The following is a 27310-nucleotide window of genomic DNA, read 5'->3' as shown; positions in this document are numbered from 1 at the left end:
AGTTTGATTAGTCGGTGAACGTTCATCCAAGTACTTTGACTACAAGATTCTTTCAGTTAGGGTAAGAGTTGTGAGTTTGACAAGTCGTTTTGAAATCTTAGAAGTTGTTTAGGTAGAAGAATCTTGTCATTAGGGTTAAGAGCTTGATTAGTCGATTAAGAGCTTGATTAGTCATAATATTCATTTTTTTAATAACCAACAATATTTACATCTATCCAATTTCTATTCAACCAAACACTATTTGTAAACAAACATAGCATATATACCTTTTTTCCATCTACTACCAAACAAACATTTAATGATCTTATTTCACTCTTTTACATAAATTTCTTTCCATTTGTTTCATTAAGCTTAAAATTTTCCAATCCAAACAGATGAGAAGGGTTGGTGTATGGTTGATATAAGGATTGTGATCTCATTCATGACATATATTTTCATTCACGAATTCTCTGCTACCCAGATCCAAGAAAATTGCTTGACCATCTTCTCTACCAATCTTCTCTACGAATTCTGCATCATCTTCTTCTCTTCATCCGAGCTTCAACTTCTTCAATCTTCATCGTAAGTTTAAAATTTAATTAATTTTTCTAAGTTCTTCTTCAATTCCTTTTGGTTTCACTAATAATCTGGATTATTCTTCAATTCCTTTTTGGTTTCACTATTAATTTGGATTTCGATTTTGTTTTTAAATGTTGTTCAATTTCCAAAAATGAAGTGTTGACTATGGTTTCACTTTGAGATTGTGTTGAATGAATGGAGAAAAATGAAAATGAAAAGGAATGGGAAATGTGTTGTGTTGAAATTAAATTTTAAATACAATATTTTTTTTTGAAATGTTAAACCTTCTTGTACTAGTGTGTGATGTTGTTGACTGATTTTGAAAGAGGATGAAATATAAATTGAATTGATTATTTTATAGTTATGGTTATTCATATAAATGTTTGAATTGATTATGTTGTTAACTGTTTTTTTGGATTATTTGATTTTAACAGTGAAACCATGAATGGGGGTTGGATTAGATACGCCAGGAAGATATGCTACTGTCAAAATGTAGCTGTGATTTCGGTGTCAATGACTCTGGAAAATCCTAATCGGTTGTTTTACCGTTGCAAGCACAAGCCAGAAGAGAGTTGTAAATTTTTTCGGTGGTGTGAACCTATTGGATGTGAAAAAGAAACTATGGAACCGGTGGATGTTGAAGAAGAATTAGACTGTGTGCTACTTGACCAAGCTGCGAAGTTTGAAGGTATGAGGAAAGAGCTTGAAGGTCAATTGGTTGAGATGAAAAAAGAGCTTGGTGGTCAATTGGTGGAGATGAAAAAATTAATTGAGGTAGAGATCGAGAATGTGAAGAAGGATTCTGAGATGGAGATATCAATCATGAAGAACAAGTTAGAAGCTCAAGTGAAGTTGGTCCAGGAGGAAAACAAACAACATATGCTTGAAGTGGAAAAAAATCTGGAAATGGAAATTGCTAATTTTAAGAACATAGCCATGGTGGAGATTGTTGCTGTTAAAAAAAGTCAAGTTGAGGAGGTATCTTTGCTGAAGGAAGAGGTAGGAAGGGCAAGAAGTTCATTGTGCAAGCTGAAAGTGGTTGTGCTTATGATGATGTTCATGCTTGGTTGGCTGGCCTTCATTAAAAATTAAGAAGCTTTTCTGGGTTCACGTTGTTCTGAAGATGGAATGGTAGAAGGGAAGTGGAACACGACCGTGTGTATATCTTGCACGGTCGTGTGTGTATTCAGAACAATAAGAAAGCTGGAAGACAGTGAAGTTGCGCACGACCGTGTCACACTAAAACACGGTCGTGTGTGTATTCAGAACAATAAGAAGGCTGGAAGACAGTGAAGTTGCGCACGACCGTGTCACACTAAAACACGGTCGTGCGTGATATTCAGGTCAATTTATTTGTACTTTCTCCAGTATTTTGTTTAGGTTTTTAGTTAATTAAGTATGTTTAATATTGTATTTGATTATGTTTAATGGAGGTTAAGGAATTATGCAACTATATATATTTATATTTTTTTTTTGTACTGCTTAATGATTTTAATGATTAATGTTGCAAGCCTGTCAAAAAATTTTAAGATTTGAAAATCAAAATTGTAGAGGGAAGGGAACGAAATATTTCAGATGAGACCCTAAAAATTTGAAATTCAAATGGTCAAACATATGAAAGTACAGTGGGAAGTCTTTTATCTGCTGGATAATTGCATTGCATCTAAAAATTGTAGAAAGATAGCTGTGATGGGGGTACAGAATTGTGGAGTAGTCTTTATCAATAATGTACTTTTGGTTAGTTTTTTGGGCAAAGGTCACAGCTGTTCCCTAGGGGGTTGAGGAAAATTGTACTTTTGGTTGGTTTTTTGGCAAAAGTAACAGCTGTTCCATAGGGTGGGTTGAGGAAAAAATAGGCAAGCTTGGCTATGCATGTCTTTGACAGTACTGATTTTTTCCTAAATTAATATAAAAGTTGTACCATCTTTTAATAAACAAAAGTAGACAAGACTAGTTGATTGTTTTAATTTAAAAAAAAAAAGAAGACAAGACTAGTTGATGGGGGTCGAAAAAAAAAAGTAAAAAATAAAAGACAAGTTATTCAAAATTAAAAAAAAAATAGTAGACTGTAATAAATGTTTTCTATTGTGAAATGGTTAGATAATAATTAGTATCATTAAATTTACATACCAATAACACTCTATATATCAGGACAATCTTTTGTTTGATTTTTACAATTTGTTTGATAAATTGTGTTGTATAGAGAAGAAATTTCTGTCATAATAATCATGCTTTCAATGGAAATTTGTAGTGAAAATTCATGGCACATTATAATCCTGCTATCATCTTACAATGATCGGAAATGCTGGAGTGTACATGAAGATATTGGATTCAGCGATGGCTATGGAACTCTTATATGTGGTGGGAGGATAGAAGAAGTCAAATTTTCGTTACCAGTGGAAAAAAATAGGTATGAATCGATTTTTATAATTTTTTGTTTATGTTATAATGTCATGATTTATTTATGTCATTTAGAAAAATATTAGCACCAAATTTGTTTAAATATCAAGTTATGGGCTGATTAGTGCTTGTACACATATTTTTTAAAGTTAGACAACAAATTATTTAAAATAGAATAATATAACATTAATTGAACGATTACATAAAGTTAAAATTACAAATGCTAACATTAATTAAAAATGCGAAACATTAAGATAGATAACAAGAATCGATAGAAGCTACTAGTCGGATATCTGACTTGTAACATACAAGTACAACGGGTCTCCCCCGTTTGTCCTCCATCGAAACATGTCTTGAACATCAGAGTCGCTTTCAAGACTATCAAAATGATAACTTAATTTCCAGTCGTTATGGACAGTTTCCAAGGAGTAGTATGGTGTTATGACAGAGATTTTCTTCACCTTGCGGGTAGGTTCCATATATCTAGTGAAATATTCGTTGAAATAGCCAGTTAGTTCCGATAGCGTATCGATCGGTGGGAAGTACCAAGAGTCATACTGTTTAGCAATATGCTCAAATTTGACAGTGCAACGTATTGCAATTGGCGGCGGCGGTGACATGTTGAAAATGAAAACTGACTAAGTTTAGTGTGTGAGCAAATGAAAGGGTGTGTATGTATTTATAGGGAAAAAAATAATATTTAAAGTAATACTATTTAAAAATATTTGGCAAAAGGTATTTAAGTAGTTGGTAGTAAAACAGGATTAGAAAAAAACGTGGGACCCCTAAATCCAAAGGCAGTCCTTTTATTAACAAATTGGACCAATCCTGAATTGACACCAAGATAAAAACTTTTTCTAAAGAGTTTCAATGACACCTTTTGAGACTTGAGACTTGAGTGTAAGAAAATACTCTCTCACGGTCTCTCTAAACTCTATCAACATTACTCTCTCAAAAACTTGAACACCTACAAACTCTACAATGGAAGAAAATGGTCAAGCTGTCAACCCTCAACTAAATGGAACACCTTCTGCATTGCCGTGAGTTTTTCTTCAACCTTCTGCGTGAACACCTTTAGTGTGATAGATATGATTTTTTTTTTTAACATTTTTAGCATATTGATGAAGTTATGGGTATAATGAAAAAAAGAAACTTTTAAGTATTGAGCTATTGGTTGATGTTGTTTTTAATTTTTTAGTATAATGATGAAGTTATTTTTTAAGTTAATAGAAACTTTCAAGTTTGGAGCTTTTGTTTGATGACTTCATGTTGGAAGTTTTATGTTTGTTGATGATTTTTTTACTTCAACTTTTGAGTATATTGATGAAGTTTTAGAGAACTTTCAAGTTTGGAGCTTTTGTTTGATGACTTCATGTTGGAAGTTTTATGTTTGTTGATGATTTTTTTACTTCAACTTTTGAGTATATTGATGAAGTTTTAGAGAACTTTCAAGTTTGGAGCTTTTGTTTGATGACTTCATGTTGGAAGTTTTATGTTTGTTGATGATTTTTTTACTTCAACTTTTGAGTATATTGATGAAGTTTTAGAGATTTGGAAAAAGAAATAAACTTTCAAGTCTCGACCTTTTGTTGGATGTTGCATGTATGAAGTTTGATATATATATATATATATTTATGATAATTTTTCAACTATTTAATTGATAATAACTATTTTATGAACCGATTATTATGTAGTCACGTGACAATAGAATTGGAAGATGCCACTTCTGGATGTATTGCCAACAAAGAAGTTGTTGGTGGTAATAAAGAGCTTACTCTTCAAGATGTCATGGAAGAGATTACTTCCTTGAAAGTCTTGCTTAGTGAAGTGTCGAAGAAACAAGATTCTCTTGAAACGGTATAACATTTTGTTCTTGTATGTTCCTTTCTTGTGACTGTTACTATAGTCCTAACATATTTGCGGTATAACAGGGATTAACCAAGGAAGTAAACTTATTGAGGAGTAACATTGCTGCTATACAAACCTCTATTGATGTATTTGAAGTGTTGGCAAATTCTAAAAGTGTTTGTAATGGTCACGGTTCATCAACAAGCTCCGAAGAGAACGAATTTAAGGAACCACCCGTGCCACCCGAACAAGAACGTTTTGCGAAGGAGCTAGCTGAATTAGGGGTGGGTTATGAATCTGAAAAAGTTGATGAATCTTTTGGCAAATATATTCATCAAGGTTTTCTTCGTGAAAATTTTGCCGAGGGTACATCCAAACACGATGTGTTTAATGGTGGGAGCAACAGTGTCTTTGGTGGAATGGACAATTTTGACGATCATGCAGTTGATGTTAAGGTTTCAAAGACTAACTTTTCAAAAAGTGTGGGAAAAGCTTTTGTACCGGACCATTGGCTGGAGGAAGAGACACCGGACAAAGGCAGGACGAGTGCTAAGCAAAGTGGTCTCATCACAAAGAGCGACTACAAAAGAAAGTCTAAACATTTGAGCCAAGCTGCACCATCTACGGTCCCAACAGGTAGTGTCAACAAGAGATTGAAATTTCACACCCCTTCGCCGACGCTGAAGCCAACAAAAAGTAGTTCTTCAAAAAAAAGCGCCAAAGTTCATCAATCGGCGAAGAATTTCAAACGACAATGGGAAGAAGCAACTCCACGAAGTGCTAGGAAGAAAGATGAAGTTACACCGAAGGTAAAAATAAATAATATTCAACCAAATTCATTTCTTGATTTTGTAATATGATAACTATATGTGACTGGTGTTTTGCATGCATATAACAATCCAAGGTTTACACTGCAGGGAAAGGAAGTTGCTCTTGACGAAGAAACGAAACGAGCTCTTAGGAATGCACATGTATGCTCCTACCTTTTCGAGAAATCACCTGAAGGTAATTTGATTAACGAGACACTTGTGCTGACAATGGGTCTAACTGCTACAAGGTCTGAGCTTCAATGTCTCCTCCCTTCTGTTCATATAACTGAATTGGTAAGAACACGGATTACCTTAAATTTGAATTTGGGATATTTTTGGCAAGATTAGGTAAACTTACAAAATTTATACATTGCAAGGTAATTGCATTGGCAGCGGCAAGGATAACATGTAGACACACCTTGAGGCAGTCTGTTTGGTGCCTCCCTCCATCATTTGCGGTTTGGCTATTATTTCTCTACTATAATGTTAAATTTTCTATAAGTTGTTTAAAAAGCAAAGTAGTAGTAACATAACAGGGGATATTATTTTGTTTACAAATAGTTTGATTTCGAGGAAGGATTAAAGTTACCAGAAATGAGAGCGAAGTACTGTACAGACTGGATGGCACCTTTCGCACAAGTGAAGTTTGTAAGTATACATAGCAAAACTTTGAAAAGATTCGTCGTTGTCAATCTAAAACCATTGCATCATTTTGCATTACAGATATATATTCCATTGAGGGGTGCGAATGGTCATTGGTTTGTGATGGTGGTACATGTTCCAAGCGGAATCACGTATCACCTTGATTCTAACTGTCCAGCTGGATTAACCGAGAACCAAAGACATCACAAGATTAAAACAATGGTAAATAACTAATAAACTATTTCAAATAAATACTTGCTATTACTTCTAAAACATTGACATAGAAGTCCACTTTATATCAGGGATTGTTGTTACATCACCTTGTGAAGGGTGATGAGTACTCCACGGTCTTTCGCAACAAGAGTCATGACTTTGAAAAGTTTGAAATTGTCCGGCCTAGTGGAATGGCTGATGCCCGGAGTAGTAGGTAAGATATTGTAATTTCCAAAATTAATGAATCAATTATTGTGCTTCTGTTATACGATATAACGTAGTTGTTATCATTACAGCGAAAACTCCGGAGTATGGGTGTTGCACTGGCTAAGTATGGAACATTATTATAGGCCGGAAGATTTTCATAGCACCGTAAGTTTTCTAAAATGTAATAATTAGATATCATTCTTTGGTCTAAAGTAATTCCACATTCCATCTTTATGTTAATATTTTTACTAAGCATTTTATTTATTTTTTTCAAATGTAGATAAACGAGAAATCTGTGCGGCTGAACACTGCGGCTGAACTGTTGATTGGGGATCAAAATTCCCTCCGCTTTCAAGTTCACGAGAAGACCGATGCATTTGTGAAGACCAAGAAAGACAAGAAACCCATTGATCTGGATACCGATTAATGGTGGGAGCAGATTTATCTCATCTCCAATCAAACCTTATTTTTGGAGTCAATTGTGGTTTGATAGGGAGATGAGACATGTTAAGAAACAAGATTTTTTGCTTATGGGTGCCATCAATTATTTGTTTTGGCTAAAGGGCCCATAAATTTTGATGTTTTGTATTGTTGTTTTGGTTAACTATGTAATGTGATTGATGAACAAAAATCATGTTTCTCGTGAACAAGATTCAGTCTTACCACTATGTAATTTATATATCATATTTTTATGTCCTATAACTTGGCTCACTATATCATATTTTTATATATCATAGTTTATATATCATATTAATATACATTTGATTGAAAAATTAAAATATCAAAACGATCCAACGATATAGAGGGACATTGGTACTTAGAGTCAGGAAAAAATGGTATTATTTAGTTACATTGGACGCACGCCCTTGTCAAATATATGCCAATCGTGTCAGTCAATGCCCAGTTAAAAATAACAAAGTGCCAGAAAAATTAAGCACGACCGTGTCAATATTATGCACGACCATGCGTTTGATCAGGTCATACATTGAGGTTAGTTTCAGGGACTTGACACACGACCGTGACGAAAAATCACACGATCGAGCGTATGCAGCAGATCATGAAGTTAAATTGTCTGATAATTAAACACGACCGTGTCATTAGAACACACGGTCGTGCGCGAGCTCATGCCATATTATGTGTCTAGTTCCAGTGAGTTAGCACACGACCATGTGATTAATCCACACGACCGTGCGTATGATTCAGTACAATTCCACTAGAGTTCCAGTGACATTGCACACGACCATGTGTTTAATCCACACGACCGTGCGCTACATCCAAACACATAATGGGTTTTAACCCACCCATTCACCCATTTGTCCATACCAAACGACACCATTCACCCATTTTCTCTAAACTCCTCTCAACTTCTCTCAACTCCTATCAACTTCTCTCATCTCCTCCCAAACTTCTCTATATCTCCAAATCTTCAACAAAAACACTCAAATCTTTCAAAAAAACAAACAAACAACTAAGTTATCTAATCACAAAAACCCAAATCTCCAAACTTCTCTCTTCTCTTACGCGTCAACATCGGTCACCACCCTCACTCAAGTAAGTTCTCTACAAACCCTCTAATTGTAAGTGTGTCTGTGACATTGATTCATCATATGTTAGCAATGATTAGGGGTGTCCATGGTTAACCAAATATAAGAACCAATCCACTTAAATGGTTGTAGTTTGAGATCCAAACCATTTTTCTGGTTCATAAACAGTCTGGTTCCCATATGGTTCAAAACCGGTTTAAACTGGATTTGATTAAAAAATGGTTTACAAATGGATTAGTTACAAAATCTTATTTTTTTTCTTGAATTTAGTTTGAAACAACTTTTATTGAATTGGTACTGAATAGTTTTTCATTCAATTGATAAAAACCAAAGTTAGAGAATGATAAAAGGGTATCGTCGAATTGGTACTCTTCTCCGATTCCAATTTTCATTCAATTGATACTCTTCTCCGATTCCAGTTTTCACCAAAGGGTATCGTCGATTTCAATGTGGTTGTCGTCTCCGCCGTTGTTGCGGTTGTTGTCTCTATCGCCGTCTTTGCAGTCGTGAATAATGGAACGTGAATAATGTTAATAATGTTAGTGAATAATCAAATGAAAAGGGGATTTTTTATGCTATAATGGAACGTGAATAATGTTAGTGACATATTTGTTTTCATCTTTGTTTTCATCTGTGTTTGTTTTCATCTGTGTTTGTTTTCATCTGTGTTTGTTTTCATCTTTGTTCATCTTTGTGTTTATTAATGGGATATATTTATGTTTAGTGACATTTTCGTGCACTTTCCTGGTTCATTACAATAAGCAAATTCACACATGAAAATTTCTAATACTGAAATTTAAACATAACACAAATTAATTTCATAAAAGCATAATGACATTGATAAAAAATTATGGAAGTAAACTACACCCATTGATTAGGCTTAACACATGAACAATTGTACTATTAGTAGTGTGTGATGTTTCAATTAGAAAAATAGTGATATCTACATTCAAGCTAATATGCCCATTGTGCTAATTGTTGTTTGATTGAGACCGAAATTCAGAAAACTAGTGGCATTAAGTGGTATGGCTTAATATTAAATGGAGTTCATTTGTAATTCCATTTTTTTTCTATGAACAGGAAATCAAATTTCTGAAGAATGACCAACAAGAGAAAGGCTGTTGATGTTTCTGACGGTTCATGCGGCAGGAAGAAAAAGGGTAAAGGTAATGAGCTTGGGATTATCCTGACCACCTCATCTGAAAGGTCGAGGTACAACAGACTTGTCCTGAGAGGATTTATACATAACAGGTATCCCGACGATTTTACTTTAGATAAATTAGGTATAAGAGAGAATGTTTATACACTACTTGGTAACATAGGGTGGAGTGAATTTGTAGGAAGCATTTACCATACCTATGAAAGCCAAACACTTGAATTTTTGAGTACCCTCTGTTTTAAGAAGGATAAAGATAATCTCACTGACCCGAACCACTTCGTTTCATTCAGTTTGAATAACCAAGAGTTTGACATGACACTTTCTCAATTTTGTGACAAAATGGGCTTCGCAAGCGCGGGGCTCATTCATGGCTCTCATAACGAGGATACTAGGCCTCAAGATTATGACCAACAAGAGTTTTGGTTAAAAATTAGTGGGCATGACCATTTCTATGCCCAATCTGCCAAGGCAAGCATGATTCATAACCCTGTTTTCCGCTACGTCCATAGAATTATGTCTTGCACCGTTTTCGGTAGGCCGGAAACGGGAACGGTGAGGGCTGACGAGCTATTCATTTTATGGGCCATGGTTAACAAGCGTGCTGTCAACACTGGTTACTACCTACTAAACCATTTGGCAAGTGTGGCGGCGGCTAAAAGCAAGGGTAAGATAGTGGTGGGAGGAGTGATTAGATTCATTAGTAAGAAGCTTGGAGCGAATGCTAGAGCTGACGGACATTACCTTGAAGGGAACTACGAGATTGATCTTGAATTCTGTAAAAATATCCGTATGGTTAGGGAGGTAGATGGGTCGAATACAAATTTTCAATTGTTGATATACGGCAAAGATTCAATTTTATTGCCAAATCCATCGAGAACTGACACCACGAACATAGAAAATTGGCTTTATCATGATGTAACACAACAGGTACCACAAGTGCATAATGAGCAAGATGAACCTCAAGAGCAGCAAGGTGAACCTCAAGAGCAGCAAGGTGAGGATGAGGAAATGGGTGATCACCATGAACAACAACAACCCGTCGGAGAAATGGAAAATGAAGCGGACTGGCGTCGAAGGATTGAGGCTAAGATCGACAACCAAGGACAATTGCTTCTTGCAATTATGCAACACCTCAACATCGAAAACCCTCAAGCCGATCCTGAATAATCACGTTGCACGACTTGGTTACTTCAATGCTTAGTTCTTTTTTTCTTTTTGAATATGCTCCATCAAGACTTGCAATCCTTATTCCAATATGTTGTGAACAATGAATGTATTAATTTGTTCTTGGTATGTACAATGAATATGTTGCTAAATTTGTTCTAATGTTGTTCCATCTTTTCAATTAATTTGTTCTTGGTTTGTGGTTTGTACAAGAAATATATGCACTATTTTATGATTGAAACAATCATACTTATGTCCTAAATCTTGTATGATGTCCCCTCGTTCATATTATATCTTTAATCATTTTTTTGACCAACTTTAAACATGTTTTGTTGTTTATTTTATAAGGATATAACAATTTTTTTATTATAACATAAGACGGAGGATGTATTTGAGGATATTCTAACCATATGGCCGATATTATATCTTTCCACACGACCGTGTCATTCAAACACACGACCGTGTGTTTGAAATTAACATAAAGTACGAGTCTTCACACACGACCGTGTAACTCAGAAACACGACCGTGTGTTTGAAATTAACATAAACGACCAGAGTCTTAGCACACGACCGTGTCATTCAGAAACACGACCGTGTGCTTTAAATTAACATAAATCAAGCCATTTAAGCCCCACCATTCACTCATTCTCAGCAGTTACAAACGTGTTGCTTCTCTCCTAAATACTTACACACGACCTGCTTCTCCCATACAGCCATATCTCTCCAACACTTCATCATAACCACCCAAATCTTTGAAGATAAACCACCAAATCAATCTAAATCTTCCCTTTTCTCCCATAGTTCCTTATCTCTCCAGATCTTCATAAACCACCAAATCAATCCAAATCTTCCCTTTTCTCCCATAGTTCCTTATCTCTCCAGATCTTCATCTTTATCTTTATTCTTCACTTTATTTCTCCAAATCAATCCCTTGTAAGTGACTATATGTCTTATTCTTCATATTTATTTCTCCTTCATCAACATTTCTCCAAATCAATCCATTGTAATTGTCTATATGTCTTATTCTTCATCTTTATTTCTCCAAATCTTCCTTGTTAATAAATTAGGGTTTTTGTTTTTGTGTTAAAAAAAAAATATGATTCTTAAATCTCATTATTTATTAAACTCTTGAAAGATCTTCCTTGTATGATTTGATATTACACGTGCATTTTTTTTAGCAGTTAAAATTGGAATTTATTCATTAAAATTCACACATTTCAAAGTTCAAATGTTTGATCTAGCAGTTAAAATTGTTAGTGTGTCTATGAATATGTATATGAATTTGGTTTTTTTTATTTGGGTATGAATTTGGTTTTTTTATCATCAAGAAATGTTAAATACTACTATTTGGTTGTTTTATTTGGTTAAGAATCTTGTGTTTGTTTTTTTAAGGTTGATTTATAATTATTTTTTTTTTGTTTGCGACAGGAACAAAAGTGTTCAAAAATGGCTTCTAAGGGAAAGGGAGTTGATGTTGGTTCCACTTCTCACTGCACCAAGAAAAAGGGTATACAAAATGCGAGGGGGATTATTCTGACCTCCGAATCTGAACGGGAAAGGTACAACATGCTTATGAATAGAGAAATTTGTGTGAATAGGTATCCCGATTCACATGCTTTAGAGGCATTCGGGATAAAATCCAATGTTATGACACTCCTTAATAACATAGGTTGGACTGACTTTGTAGGAGATACGCATTACACCTTTGTAACATCTACACTTGAATTTATGAGTACCCTCTGTTTTGTTCCGGATAGAGAAAATTCCAAAGTTTCATTTAGCCTCGGTAACGTAGAGTACAACATGTCACTTTCTCAGTTTTGTGACAAAATGGGTTTCGCAAGCGCGGGGCTCATTCATGTCTCTCGTAACCGCGTTAATAGGCCTCAAAATTATGACCAACACGAGTTTTGGTCACAAATAACTGGGCGGGGCCATTTTGAATCTAGAACTGCCAAGGCTAGTATGATCCAAAACCCTGTTTTCCGCTATTTACATAGAGTTATGGCCTGCACCATATTCGGTAGGCCAGAAACGGCAACGGTGAGGGCTGATGAGCTATTCATTCTATGGGCTATGGTTAACAACCGTGCTGTAAACACTGGCTACTACCTTCTAAACCATTTGGCATATGTGGCGGCTCAACCCAAAGGTAAGATGATGGCGGGGGGATTGATTAGTTTCATCGGTTGGAAGTTGAAAGCAAAATTGGCAACCGACGAAATTGGCATTGAGGGGAAATACACCATTGATATTGATTTTTGTAAAACTATACATATGGTTAGGGACATAGATGGTGAAGGCAAGAATTTTAGATTGTTGGTATCCGACGAAGATTCAATTTTGTTGCCGGATCCATCGAGAACTGACACAACAAATCTTGCAAACTGGCTTTATATTGATTTAGATCCACAGGTACCTCCAGGGCAGCATGCGCAAGATGAAGAAATGGGTGAGGGACAACAACCTACGGAAGGAAGGCAAGACGACGATGATTGGCGTCGAAGGATGGAGGCTAAGGCTGACAGGACGCATGAGGAGGTTGTTTTGATCAAACAAATGCTTGCATCACAGATGCAACAACTCAACATGCGATATCCTCCAGCCGGTCCACAATAATCGTGTTGCACCTATGACACCTTACTTAGCTCTGAACTTGTTTGAAGAATTATCATTTTGTTGTAATTTATTTAGCTCTTAACTTATTTAGCTCGGTACACACTCATAATGAATATTCTGGTATGTTGTGTAAATATTTTTTGTTAATGATTGTTGATTGGTTCAATTGGATATGTGCACTTGTTCATACGAAAAAAGTGTCAATATAGACATAGGAAATATCAGACTGTGGTTTGATACAGAGATGAGACACGTTAAAAAACAAGATTTTTGGAGTCAACTGTGGTTTGATACGGAGACGAGACATGTTAAGAAACATGATTTTTTGCTTATGGGTGCCATCAACTATTTGTTTTGGCTAAAGGGCCCATAAATTTTGATGTTCTGTATACTACTATTTGGTTAATATGTAATGTGATTGATGAACCAAAATCATGTTACTCATGAACAAGATTCAGTGTTACCGGGGCAAAATTAATTTTTATTTCATATTTTTGTCATAAAATTTGCCTCAGGTTTAATATACATTTGATTGAAAAATGAAAAAATCAAAACGATCGAGCGAAATAAACGGACATCGGTACTTAGACTCAGGAAAAAATGGTATTACTTGGTTACATTGGACGCACGCCCTTGTCAAATATATGCCAAACGTGTCAGTCAATGCCCATTTAAAAAAAAAATAAAGTGCCAGAAAAATTAAACACGACCATGTCAATATAACACACGGTCGTGCGTGAGTACAGGGCAAATTGTTTAGTTGCAGTGAGATTGCACACGACCGTGTGTTTAATACACACGGTCGTGCGTATGCTTCAGCACAAATCCAAGCAAACTTCCAGTGAGATTGCACACGACCGTGTGTTTAATACACACGGTCGTGCGTATGCTTCAGCACAAATCCAAGCAAACTTCAGCACAAATCCAAGCAAACTTCCAGTGAGATTGCACACGACCGTGTGTTTAATACACACGGTCGTGTGTATGCTTCAGCACAAATCCAAGCAAACTTCCAGTGAGATTTCACACGACCGTGTGTTTAATACACACGACCGTGCGTTATTAAAAAACATAAAATGTCATTCAGTAATCGTAAATGAAGACAGCTTCCCAAACACAATTCGCGCATAAGTTCAATATAACTACTTTTGGTCTCATAAAGTTCAAGATAAATACTTTTGAGTTTCAGGGAACTCAAACAAGAACGCTCACAACAACATAATTTTAAATTTCTTAACAAATTCAAAACCTTAAGTCTCAACATACACAAACCCACAAAAACAGTTTTAACAAACTACATAAAACGAACAAATTCTTCGATCCTCGAACATCTCCACTTCAACAACATACTTCAAACTTCATTCTCCTCCATCACTTATCACTTTTAATTCAAGCCATCCTACATTGTCAAATTATATTAAATTAGTTCAAAAAATTGATAAGAATTTGGACATTTCAAAATAACACAATAACAGCTTCATACATACCATAGGAATGTTCCAATCTTCGTTATCATTATAAAAGTCTTGTTCATGATTGGAATTTGAAGACTGAGTTTCTTCTTGACGGAACCGACATGACACGCGATTGTGACCCTTTCCTCCACATATTCCACATTTAGGCGTGCTCCGTTTTTTTTTCGCATTTGCATTTCGAGTTGAAGAATCGGCTGCTGCTCCACCTCTTTTCCTAAGCCGTTGCGGATTACCTAAGCTTCTTCCTGTCTCTGGACCCACAACAAACATCTCATCAACTTCACCCCTGTTGAATGATTCCAATGTCTCAGTGTGTTGTTCAACCATTTCCATGGTTTTGTGTATGTAATCTGGATTGTTACACTTTAACACGGCGTTTGCCATCCTCTTACAACGCTCCACAAACATAACATACGTAGTTACAAATGCAGGATCCCGGTGACTTGAACTATTAGCATTTTGGGCATTGATAACATCTTTAGCACGTTTGGTCCATCGTTCCATCACAACAGATTCCGGCAATTTTCTTATGTTCATGTACACTAAAACAGCTACGATATGTTCACAGGGAATACCAAATGTCTCCAATTTCTTGCAAGAGCATTCAAATGTTAATCGTTCTTGGCAATATGAAACAGTCCAATGAATGTCATCTCTAGGGTATTTGAAAACATTATAATTAAAAATGGAACCATTGCACACCTTTTCTTCGATTTTACAACGACAAGCTCTCTCCAATACAGGCCTAAAAAGCTTGAAAACTGACCTTGTATACTGTTTTGCAGCTGATTTCTCTAAACTCTTATGCTGAGTTTGCAGAACGGTTTCACCAAAGGAAGATGCATAATCCGCCTCTATTTCTCTGTATCTAACATAATTCAGCCACCGGATAAAATGATTTAAAAAATCCACCAGATTTGACAGCACAGTAACATATTTTCCAAATTCAGAATGAAGACCTTCACACCTTGAGGTTGTTCTAAAACCAGCATAGAATGTACCCCGAATGTGGGCGGTTGACCATTGATTCCGCTTCTGATACAACTCATGAATCCACTTGTTATTTTCCAACTCAAATTCAGCAACCAAATTCTCCCACCTACTTTCAAACTCTTCGATATCAAAATCACCAAACATACATCGTTTGAACTTCGGGACAAATTTTGGATTTTTTATATTGCTTGATGCATTTCTTGCCAAGTGCCAGGCACACAAACGATGATGAGCGTGTGGAAATACACTTCTAATAGCATTCCTCATGGATAAATCTCCGTCAGTTATAACCGACACAGGTGCCTTTCCGTCCATTGCCTCAAGAAATTGTTGCAAGAGCCACACGTAACTTGCCTCAGTTTCATCACCAACAATTGCACTGCCGAATATTACACTTTGATTGTGATGATTTACTCCGGAAAAAATAACTAACGGGGTATTATATCGAATTTTTCGATAAGTAGCATCAAATGCCAAAACATCTCCAAACACCTTGTAGTCCATACGGCTAACCCCATCACACCAAAATAAATGTTGAAGTGTTCCATCCTCATTAACAGTGTGCCTCCAAAACATCATATCGTCTGTCCTAGACAATCCCTTCAGAAATTCAACTGCTTCATCTGCATCTGTTGTCTTCCTCTCCCTCTCCTTGAATTGTTCATTGTACATTGTCCTTTTTGAATATCCTAGATTTTTGAATCCACCAGCTTGTGAAGCAAAAAGACCATAGATACGTGTCGTAGGAATTCCAGCATTTCTCATTGCTTTCATTTGAAATTTGTCATAATCACTCATCTTTCTATGTGCAGGTAGCATCCCCTCATACTTCTCATCCAAAAATGTGTGATTATGAATATCGTCAAACATTTTTATGTACCACCGGTCACTACCGTAGTCAACGTGTACTAGAATTTTTGCCATACACCCACACCTACTAGTTGGCTTGTGCTCTCTTTTTCTTTCATGATTATTGACATTCCTTGCATCCCGGTGACCTTCTCTATGACAAACAAAGGCTTGTTGAATAACTTCGCCATCCTTGTTCTTAACAACACGGGATCTTCTACCAGCAAATCCATGCACACAACCGTACATATTGTAAAACTTGAATGCAACTAGACGATCCGGAAAATGGTACATCATAATTTCATCAGAGCTTAATTCCTTGAAATTAATTTTCTCAAAGTCAGTCGTGCAATCAACCGCAAATTCATCATCGAAACTGCACCCATACATCGAATTGTACGCGTCTTCCATATCATCATCCGAGGAACACGCAAAACTCTCCGAACAAGAGCCACTGTCCAAGTCCTGTAGAATATAACATGCTAAATAACTTAGTAATTGCAAAACCTACTACCGTAATTAACGTATGCTTTTCGCTAATATATGCAACTTCTATAATATTTTAGACAACAATGTAATCACTTTGACATACCTCTGAACCTTCCACACCTATGTTGCCTTCCGCAGTTGTGTTGCCTTCCCCAGTTTTGTTGCTCACATTCGAAACTTGAAAAATTTCAAGAATTTCACTAATATCCATTTCGATGTTCCTAATACATACATAAATTCAATTAGACACAATCATTTGGATAGCCAAACACGGCAGGAAAACAAGGTTGGGTATACTAGTAGAAGAAAAAAAACTTATTCAATGAAGCTTTGGTACAAACCATTCAGTGCAAACCAATTAAATTTCCTGATAACTGTAACACGACCGTGTCAATATAACGCACGGTCGTGCGTGTTCCAGGCCATATTGAGTTTAGGTCCAGTGAGATTGAACACGACCATGCCAAAAAACCACACGGTCGTGTGTATGCTTCAGTACAATTCCAACTACAATTCCAGTAAGATTACACACGACCATGTGTTTAATCCGCACGACCGTGCGTTACTCCATAAAAGTAAATCTAAAATCGAAAATTCAGAACACAACAGCAACTTCAATGGTGACCATCTTGTTCAAAATGCATTTCAAGTATGAAAACTAGTACTAGTATGCAACAACCATACTTCATCATATCTACCAAGCTTATACATACCTTCAAGTTTAAAGATTTCAGAAATCTACCAACACCTTCAATGAATTCAGATCTACAAACCAAACTAAGATGCAATCTCCAACCTTCAATGGAAAAATGAACTGATATTGAACAATAATTGATGGATAGATTGGTTGATGGTGAGTGAAAATTTTACATTAATGGGTAGGTTGGTTGATGGTGAATATTAAATTTCTGGAACTATGAAGAAATGAAGAACATGAAGGAGAAAAGGATGCAAGAAGGAAAACGTGAAAAAAAAATTATGTGAGAAACTAGTTGTGCTGATGTGTTACCAAAGGGTGAATTACTACTCTCAATGTTTAAGTTTTGGGGGGTGTATCCAGCAAAAACAATAAAATCAATATTTTCCTTTATAATATGTTTTCCTTTTATTATTTATTTATTTTCAGCAGGTTACCACACCCCACCAAAACTGCCACCTGTCCTTAAATTTGTGCATTTTTGTTATTTGTGCATGGTGCACAAATCTTACATTTGTGCATGCTAAATGCCACCTTTCTCCATACATATAGACTTATAAAGTTATATATAATTAATCAAGCAGATAGCCAAATTAATGAAAAATACACACACTATGATCCTTGATTTTATTAGGCAGCAAAGGCCGGCATCAATAAACTAAAAAGTAGGCTCTAATTGAATGAAACACAACTATTGGTATCGACCTTCAACCACTTCTAAGACCCTTTCCTCTCACAACAACTTCCCTATCACACACGCAAAAATAAGACACACTACTTTTACTCTCTCTCATTACCCCTTTTGTCTTTAACACTCTTCCTTGTTCATTCTCCTAAAAAGTCTTCTCTCTTTTTCTATTTTTGTCTATAAGTAACATCATATCTTTAGATACCACATATTATTCTACTTTTTAAATAGAAAGTCACTATAAAAACTAATAAGGGAAAAAAATACATAAATAATATGAAATCAATTTACATAGATAGGAGGTCCAAAGTTTCATCTTAGATATAAGAAAATTTCCCCTCTTCTAACAATTTAATCACTAACATAACATGTTTGTCTATTAAAAACTAAATTTAGTGACATGAATTAAGGAAAAAAATTATTTATTGGCCACTAATTTTTAGTTACTATAATTTTATATTTTAGCAATGAGAAATGGTCAAAAAAAGTTGCAAGTGGTGAGTACAAACATTTTCTTTTGCATATTATCCAACGATAAGACCCCTTGCAAGATTTAATTCACTCACATTTATGTAGAATACGAGTTGCATACTTACTTTATCAATATTTATTGCCAGTAAATATTAGTATATTATATTGAGTTGTATATTTCTTTCTCAAAGTTGGCACCACATATTATTTTATTACATTGAATTATAAATTTTCTTTCTCAAAATTGTTCACCAACATTACCATACCCATCTTTCGTCCTTTAAAAACCCCTTCACCCTCTCTCTCTCTCTCTCATCATAACATCTTTGAGCCAACTATAATCTCTATAGCTTGCTCAACCAATTCCATATTTCCCTCACAAAACATCTTAGCAAACTCATATTTTTCTTCCTTCAAAAAAATTTCCTCCATTTGTCATGGGGGCCTTTCCACTTTTCCCACCAATTTCTAAATGTAGCACAAAAGATAGATCAAACCAAACCGTCGCATCCGACTTAGACGGTACCCTTCTCGTGTCGCGAAGTGCATTTCCATACTACATGCTCGTCGCACTCGAAGCTGGAAGCATTCTAAGAGCTTTAATTCTCTTATCCTTAGTCCCTTTCATATATTTCATGTACCTATTTGTCTCCGAGACCTTGGCAATCAAAACATTAATCTTTGTCACATTCGCGGGGCTAAGGATAAGAGACGTGGAGATTGTTTCTCGGTCAGTGTTGCCTAGGTTCTATGCCGAGGACGTGCATCCAGAGACATGGAAGGTGTTCAATTCGTTCGGGAAACGATACATTGTCACGGCTAGTCCAAGGTTGATGGTTGAGCCATTTGTTAAGACATTTTTGGGAGTAGATAAGGTGCTAGGGACTGAATTGATGGTTACAAAAACAGGGAGGGCAAGTGGGTTTGTTAAGGAACCAGGAGTTCTTGTTGGTGAACACAAGAAAGAGGCAGTTATGAAAGAATTTGGGAGTAACAATTTGCCTGATTTGGGACTGGGAGACAGTGTAACTGACTCTGACTTCATGTCTATTTGCAAGGTTAGTAATTTGTTATATTTTTATATACACACACATAATGTTTTACTTTTTTTTTTTTTTTTTTTTTATATATGACCAAATTATATAATGTGTTAGTTTATGGCATGAAAAGTGACTGCAGTAAATTTTTACCTTTTAATCGACATTCACAAATCGTAGCTAGATCCTCTTGTTACACATGGAACATGAAAATTTAGTATTAGATGAATGTTTTATTAATTAATGGTCAAAATAAATTAGTTTTATATCTCATCTTATACAAAAAGACATTGAGTTCAATATAATAGACTATAATTTAGAATGGATGGTTGAAAAAGTTAGTTTATATTTAATCAAAACAGTTTTGACAATTCAATCTTTTCAAAAAAAAAAAATATATTGGCCAGTTTCTGTAGTCAATTTAATTCGCTCACCTAATATATCCATATCTATCTGCCTATTTATTTATCATGTTTTTGTTGCCATTCATGTATATTTTTGTTATTTTCTTTTGTATGAAGATAAGTAAACGTTTTGATTTTGTCAAAACAAAAAGTAAACGTTTTGATTAATCAAAATCTAATTGTTATCATGATTTGTTCTAGTTTGTCACAATAACTAAGCTCTCTTTGGGAGTCTCGAGGGGAAAGGAAGGGGAGAACTTTGGGGAACGAGAGTGAAAGAAGAATAGAAATTTTTTTAGAAAATATTATAACAACATCGATTGAATATTGAGAAATAATCCGAATCTCCCAAACCATCCAAAATATCATCCAGTATAATTTTTTAGCTGTCACAAATTAAGGGGGTTTTATATCTTGGAGGAAAATAAACCCCCCAAAAACCCTCTGCTCTCGAAATCATCTATTCTTTCAATTTCATCCTTCCTTTTCTTGAAAGCTCTCTCCCCTTTTAAACTCTCAAACAGACCTTAAGTGTTCATACTAGAGTCACTCGCTTTATATATATGTTTGTTTGTGCTTTTTTTTTTTCAATCTAACTTAGGAAATGTATGAAATTTGTTTTAGATCGATCAAAATTCCTATTTTTTTCACCTAAAACTTGTGAAATATGACTTTTCTGAAACAATTCAGGATTTTGTCAAGTTTTTGTAGATGTGATATTAGGGATTTAAAGGGATAAATTTGTTTTTTTTCCTTCCTATTTTGATTTCTCAATTTTACTTAAATGAATGTTGAAAATAATTTAATTAATTCAACTTGTGAATTAAAGATTAAAAGTAATTAAGAGATCAAAATTGCACAACATCAATGCATGAATGTGAACCCATATATATGTGTATGTGCGCACGTGCATGCACGCATGTGAGTTGTTATGATCAAGTCTTTTTCAAATTTCTGTTTTGGATGGGAAGATAGCATTTAGTTATGAGCTGTTTTCTTTGCACAACAGAACTATCACGTACAATTCTAACATGATGATTATTAAATTATATCGGCCCCTAATTTTTTGATGTTGGGTGAAAGCATTAATGAACATAACATGTCGTTAATATTGCACCTCCTCTTTCCTTAAATTTATGTCTGTTTTCGTGTATAATTTTTCCGGTGGCCTAACAAAACTGCTCCCCTGGTCTGCTCCATCTGTCTTTTTCTATCTTTACTAGCTCGTATTGGTCCCCCAATTCAAACCATGGTCCATTTTTTTGTTCTCTAAAGTTATGATCCTAACTTTATTGATGTTTTATAAACCACCTATGAAGAAGTGACACACACACGAACAATAAACACAATACTGATATGGACACGTCGACACTGATAAAATTTTGAGAAAAGGATATCAGAACACACCTTCAATCAAAAGTATCGTGGCAGTACAACAGAGTAAACCAATAATACAGAAGAAAAAAAATCCCTAATTGGATATCTTCCAATTATAAAATCAGTTCTAGGGTTAGACCCAAGCTAAAATACTAGTCAATTGAGTTGAGTTGGATTATAGGGTTAGACCCATTTTAACATCTCTCTATCCAATCACATCTCAACATAGTGGCATAAAATCATAAATAGATTGATATGTACATCTTTTTTACATTGACAACACATACAAATGAAATTCACTTTAGATTGATTGTTTCTGACACTTTCCATAAATTTCTCATGTCCAACCTATTATGTAGTAGTACTCTTTCCAAGCCGTACAGCTTGTACCACATAAAAAATGTATGATTATGAAAATTATAATTCAAATCCATAAGAAAGCACAATCCTTGTGATATTCCCCTAGACTTCCTAAATTTTATTTGTCTTGTTCTTTTTTTTCTTTTCTAGATATCACAGATTCAGGGACTTTTTGTTGAGTAAGGTAAAGACACATGTAGCATGATTTCTTTTAAGTATAAAATAAAATTTAATTACATTTATGGTTATTTTTTAAAACACAATATTACCATATGACAGTATGATAAAATGTGATTGAATGTTTGTGTCAAATAAATTTAAACCAAACTCATAAAGTTATCATAATATTATTATCCTAACTATGTATTTTTATTTTTATTTTTATTTTGACAAAATCCTAGTCTATGAACTGATAATTTCCACATGGAGGAAACCACCGATATAACTTCATGGCCCACAAAACAGTTAAGGTTTTCTAGGTGCTAAACAAATTTTGTTTCTGTGACAGATAAGCAAAATTCAATAAAAAAGACAAAAATCAATGCAAACTTTTCATGTGTTTAATTAAGTTAAGCATATTTAGATTGATTTCTTTGATTTTTTTTTTCTTCTAATGGTATAAACAATTGTGAAAGTCTTTTAGTTGAACTTATGGAAACAAATTATGACGTATTCATAAGTTGTATTCAGCTTATTTCCATAAGCTTTTTAGGATAACTTATGAAAACAGATTATAGCTTAGATAAAATAGTTTCACTATATTTTATCTTTTGTTATAGAAATAGTTTATGCATAAGCATTTATATAATAATTGCTATACTATAAGCATTTAATTAAAATGTTTGTCCAAACATAGTCTAATTATTTCTCACATTACAGGAAGGATACATGGTACCAAGGACCAAATGTGACCCATTACCAAGAAACAAGCTTCTAAGCCCAATTATTTTTCATGAGGGTAGATTAGTCCAAAAACCAACCCCTCTATTTGCACTCTTAACCTTCTTATGGATGCCAATTGGAATCATACTTTCAATCTTAAGGGTGTATCTCAACATCCCTTTACCTGAAAAAATTGCTTGGTACAATTATAAATTACTTGGAATAAGAGTAATTAGAAAAGGTACACCTCCACCACCACCCAAAAAAGGTCAAAGTGGTGTTCTATTTGTTTGCAACCATAGAACAGTTTTAGATCCAGTTGTTGCAGGAGTTGCATTAGGAAGAAAAATAAGTTGTGTAACTTATAGTATAAGTAAATTCACCGAAATAATTTCGCCTATAAAAGCCGTTGCGCTTTCAAGGGAAAGAGATAGAGATGCGGCAAATATAAAGAAATTGCTTGAAGAAGGTGACTTAGTGATTTGTCCGGAAGGAACGACATGTAGAGAACCGTTTCTGTTGAGGTTTAGTGCTCTTTTTGCAGAATTAACGGATAGGATTGTCCCTGTCGCGATTAATACGAAGCAAAGTTTGTTTTATGGAACATCGGCTCGCGGACACAAATTGTTGGATCCTTATTTTGTGTTCATGAATCCTATGCCAACTTATGAGATCACTTTCTTGAATCAGTTGCCTTTGGAATTGACTTGCAGTGGAGGGAAATCTTCAATTGAAGTTGCAAATTATATTCAAAGGGTTCTTGGAGGGACTCTTGGATTTGAATGTACCAATTTAACAAGGAAGGATAAGTATGCTATTCTTGCAGGAACAGATGGAATTGTTAGATCTACGAAGAAAGATTAAAATTGAAGGGAACAAATGAGTCAATTTCGATTTTCTATTCACTACTAGAAAAAATTGAATTATTCACCAAATTAAATTACAGATGAAAAACATAAAATTTGTCTTTAATTTCGTCGCAAAATATCAAAGACGGCAGAACTAAAGACCAGTTTTATCGTTTTCGCCTGAAATTTCCGTCGATAATTCATTTTTTTAATAGTGATTGATTGCCATGATGTTTAATTTCAAAGTTTTTATAGTTATCAGAATAATATAAAAAATTATTGTGTTTATGCTCCTAAAAATAACATATTATGTACATTATTATTCTGATAAATACAAGTAGTTGATTTATGTTGTTGAGGGTTATAAAACCTATTGTGCATCTTTGTGATGTAAAGGTTATACTATATACATATATGATTTTTCAATGAAGTGTATTACAGTTATGGCATATATAGTACTGATTGAGATGTAACAATGTGGCATATGGGATTCTTATGCACAAATGGTAATTAATTATGCATTGTTTTTTTGCCATTAATTTGCAGATAAGTTTGGCTAGAAGGCTGACAGTTGTTGTCTTACTCCAAATAATAATAACTTGCAATAATGAAATGTACATATGACTAGTTAGCATGACCTGTATATTACAGCTAGGCAATAATGCAACTAATTTGCTTGAAAATGAGATAAAATAAATTGTATGAAAAACATAAGAATTGGATCAGAGAAACACAGTTAGCTTAGATTCATAGTGATGTTTTTATATGAATTTGGATCTGTCAAATAATCACACACAAATTAATTTGGTTGAAATATTGGAGTCTTTGGATCAAAATCGGATGGTTCATACGCCAATTTTGTGATTTTGAATCGATTTAGCGACATTAATACGCAAGTCATCTAATCTTCATCTAACGATTCTAATTTGAGTAAAAAAAAATCCAACAATTCTGAATTGCTAACTGTGATTTCTCAACTACAAAATGTTTGAATCTGACTCTTTATGTAATTAACAAATACAAAAGAACTCAAGAACTCACGCCAAAAGAATTATTTAACTTTTTTGTAAACTATGGTATTTTTGTGAGCAGTTATAGAGACATACTCGCAATAATGACTAGTAGGGACATACCTCATCCATATTTATTTAGAGACCAATACCTATACAAATTGCAGAAGACAGACACTATGGTGTTAACCAAAATTTGAGTTCTAATAACCATATTGTTGTCTATTGACAACCACAGATATCACTAAATTTTTACAATATATTAACTATACTTTCAAACATCCACCGGCCTCAATACACTTACACCCTCTAAAGTAAATACTTAATTTTTTTTTGAACAAATCAAAATGAAATATATACTCGAAAGCAAAGTAAATACTTAATTACATTTTGTAACACAAGAGTTCTAAGATATAAGGAAAAGTAAAATACAAGTTTAAAGTGTTTCTGACCGGTGCATCTTGTAACAAAAAACTACAACATATATTTATATATAGTTTTGGTCTTCCTCTTCCTCTTTCTTTACAATTCTAAGCAATGTGAGACTTCTTCAAGATATATTTTTCCATCCGACACCAACAGTCTCCACCTTGATTGAAAACGATACATGCACTTGTATTGTGGTCATCAATAATCATAGTTCAAAAGAACTATTATACTCCACCATTAAAAGTATAGTCATTTGAATCTAAACCACTCCAAAAATATTCACATTGTCATCACAAACAATCATAGTTCAAAAAAATTATCATACTCTAATGTAATACTTCACTTGAAACTAGACCACTCCAACAATTTTCACATATGTCGAAAATCAAACTGAAAATTTATGTTGCAACTTCCATGTTGGTAGGAAGATTTTCAACCACAGACATAATCTCATAACAAACCTGGCATCAATGTAAATCAACGCACCTGTATTAATCAACACATTGTGCAATCATGATTATATCAACATATCCTTGACTTAAAAATTCTACAAGTCAAAATTGATCCTTCCATCAATTTCCTATCCCAAGACTATAATAGGCTCTGATATTAGTCGTTGGGAAAACAGGCTAGAGAAAATAAAGAAAAACAATCACTACACGGGAACATAACTTGGAAACTCTAAAACCGGAGAGAAAAAAATCACGATTGTTGTCTAATGACAACCAAAATATAATACGATATGCAATACACCCACACCATCAACAAATACCTAACTACATCTCACAACATTCTAAGACAAGAATATAAGAGAAACGAAAAAGTCTAATATAAGTTTAAAGTATTTTCGACTATTGAATCTTGTAACGAAGAACTACAATTTTGGTCTCTCATTTCTTTTACAATTGTAAACAATGTGAGACTTCTTCAAATGTATATTTTCAACCAATTCCAACACGCCTAAATTTTGATATGATCATGTGACTTGGATTTTTATCTACATGGACACACTGCCTAGGATTTTGATCAAAATAAAATTGAATTACATTTATACTTGTCATGTGACCATGAAAAAAAAATGTGTAGAATGAGACCCTTAGATCTCTTGAGCATGTGTTTTTGTTGCTAGGGTATGGGAATAACTTGCAATCGCAAAACTAAGAAGACAAAAGCAACAAAGAAACTAGAGGAATCTTGACCAAGACTCGAATAAGACAACAAAAGGGAACCAAGGAATCGTACAATGCATAGACATGATTTTTAGGTCGCAGAAAATATTCTAGGAAAACTATACCAAGATCAAGTTAGTTTGAGTTATGCAAGACCAAGGAAGAAGACAAAACAACAAGAAACAAATATTGATCAAACATATGGACCCAATGAATCATACAATTTATGGAGTTGGTTTTTGTGTTGCAGAAAACGTTCTTGGAAGAGCAAGTCAATTTTGAGTTAGGCTAGAATTGTCTTCTATTGATCTAGTTAGGAATGTTTTTAATGAATATGCACAACAATTAATGAAAAATGTGTACCTTAATAATAATAAAAAGAGAAGGCTTGTGTTAAGTGTAAATAGGTAAAAAGATAAACACTTAAATAATATGATATTTTAAATAATTAAATAATAAATACTTTTATGCGTGTGTCTAAATACATTTTGTTTTGCACTTGTGCTCATATAAGAATTTGTTTGAAACTATGAAGAGGAATTAATTAGGAGTAATCCAAACAGCACATTGTGCATGTGTGTGGCATAATAACCATAATCTAGATGGTTATGTCATTCATTTGTACATGTTAGCACATTGTTAAATTGATATTGATGTTGTGCAATTAAGTCTATTTAGACATAGGAAAACAACTGTTCCTATTTTTATTTTACACACACAAAAAAAAGCGTGGGGTGTATATAGCAATACATTCTTTATATATGGATTCTGTATAGCAAATGCACCAAAAGGACCAAAAGTTAGCAGTACCAAAACTTTAACCCAGAACCCTTTAGACTGTTTTTGTCCTCAAAATGACTCATACAAATGCAAAGGGTGGTCTGTATAGCAATTTAAAGTTTTAGCAAACTAAAACATATCACAGTTTTGTATAGCAATATCACAACAAAAACTGAGAAACGAAAACTC

At 34.3% G+C, this 27310-nt stretch overlaps 5 protein-coding genes across 5 annotated transcripts; 4 read left to right on the top strand and 1 right to left on the bottom strand.

Annotated features, from left to right (window-relative positions):
* The first annotated feature begins 348 nt into the window (after window positions 1-348).
* LOC146926328 (uncharacterized) lies at window positions 349-1863 on the top strand. Its single transcript, XM_085758705.1, has 2 exons — window positions 349-561; window positions 993-1863. Exons 1-2 carry the CDS (start codon window positions 392-394, stop codon window positions 1648-1650), a joined length of 828 nt encoding a protein of 275 aa, XP_085614831.1. The 5' UTR covers window positions 349-391; the 3' UTR covers window positions 1651-1863.
* Window positions 1864-2795: 932 nt separating this feature from the next.
* On the top strand, window positions 2796-7339 carry LOC146926327 (uncharacterized). Its single transcript, XM_085706889.1, has 10 exons — window positions 2796-2968; window positions 4653-4815; window positions 4890-5615; window positions 5724-5909; window positions 5993-6073; window positions 6177-6263; window positions 6339-6479; window positions 6560-6684; window positions 6767-6842; window positions 6958-7339. The coding sequence occupies exons 1-10, from the start codon at window positions 2796-2798 to the stop codon at window positions 7102-7104; spliced, it is 1905 nt and encodes a 634-aa protein (XP_085563015.1). The 3' UTR covers window positions 7105-7339.
* Window positions 7340-11328: 3989 nt separating this feature from the next.
* Window positions 11329-13310, top strand: LOC146926326 (uncharacterized). Its single transcript, XM_085758704.1, has 2 exons — window positions 11329-11477; window positions 11973-13310. The coding sequence occupies exon 2, from the start codon at window positions 11991-11993 to the stop codon at window positions 13161-13163; it is 1173 nt and encodes a 390-aa protein (XP_085614830.1). The 5' UTR covers window positions 11329-11477; window positions 11973-11990; the 3' UTR covers window positions 13164-13310.
* Window positions 13311-14291: 981 nt separating this feature from the next.
* On the bottom strand, window positions 14292-18007 carry LOC146926325 (protein FAR1-RELATED SEQUENCE 5-like). Its single transcript, XM_085758703.1, has 4 exons — window positions 17683-18007; window positions 17073-17190; window positions 14651-16945; window positions 14292-14562 (listed from the first exon to the last, which is right to left on the bottom strand). Exons 2-4 carry the CDS (start codon window positions 17178-17180, stop codon window positions 14548-14550), a joined length of 2418 nt encoding a protein of 805 aa, XP_085614829.1. The 5' UTR covers window positions 17181-17190; window positions 17683-18007; the 3' UTR covers window positions 14292-14547.
* Window positions 18008-19139: 1132 nt separating this feature from the next.
* LOC146926324 (glycerol-3-phosphate 2-O-acyltransferase 6-like) lies at window positions 19140-24163 on the top strand. The gene is made up of 2 exons (XM_085758706.1): window positions 19140-19883; window positions 22883-24163. The coding sequence occupies exons 1-2, from the start codon at window positions 19263-19265 to the stop codon at window positions 23747-23749; spliced, it is 1488 nt and encodes a 495-aa protein (XP_085614832.1). The 5' UTR covers window positions 19140-19262; the 3' UTR covers window positions 23750-24163.
* The last annotated feature ends 3147 nt before the right edge of the window (window positions 24164-27310 follow it).

Source organism: Medicago sativa, chromosome 4 (assembly GCF_051527215.1).
Source record: "Medicago sativa cultivar Bolivia chromosome 4, Bolivia_mono, whole genome shotgun sequence".
NCBI lineage: Eukaryota > Viridiplantae > Streptophyta > Magnoliopsida > Fabales > Fabaceae > Medicago > Medicago sativa.
The sequence above is the reverse complement of the archived record's forward strand: the minus strand, read 5'-3'. Positions and strand labels throughout refer to the sequence as shown.

Coding starts and splice junctions, on each gene's coding strand:
- LOC146926325 (XM_085758703.1), bottom strand. CDS start 17,180: ATGGATATTAGTGAAATTCTTGAAATTTTTCAAGTTTCGAATGTGAGC. Junction 16,946..17,072: donor TAGGTGTGGAAGGTTCAGAG/GTATGTCAAAGT, acceptor TATATTCTACAG/GACTTGGACAGTGGCTCTTG.
- LOC146926327 (XM_085706889.1), top strand. CDS start 2,796: ATGGAAATTTGTAGTGAAAATTCATGGCACATTATAATCCTGCTATCA. Junction 5,910..5,992: donor CTGTTCATATAACTGAATTG/GTAAGAACACGG, acceptor ATACATTGCAAG/GTAATTGCATTGGCAGCGGC. Junction 6,074..6,176: donor GCCTCCCTCCATCATTTGCG/GTTTGGCTATTA, acceptor GTTTACAAATAG/TTTGATTTCGAGGAAGGATT.
- LOC146926328 (XM_085758705.1), top strand. CDS start 392: ATGGTTGATATAAGGATTGTGATCTCATTCATGACATATATTTTCATT. Junction 562..992: donor CAACTTCTTCAATCTTCATC/GTAAGTTTAAAA, acceptor TGATTTTAACAG/TGAAACCATGAATGGGGGTT.
- LOC146926324 (XM_085758706.1), top strand. CDS start 19,263: ATGGGGGCCTTTCCACTTTTCCCACCAATTTCTAAATGTAGCACAAAA. Junction 19,884..22,882: donor ACTTCATGTCTATTTGCAAG/GTTAGTAATTTG, acceptor CTCACATTACAG/GAAGGATACATGGTACCAAG.
- LOC146926326 (XM_085758704.1), top strand. CDS start 11,991: ATGGCTTCTAAGGGAAAGGGAGTTGATGTTGGTTCCACTTCTCACTGC.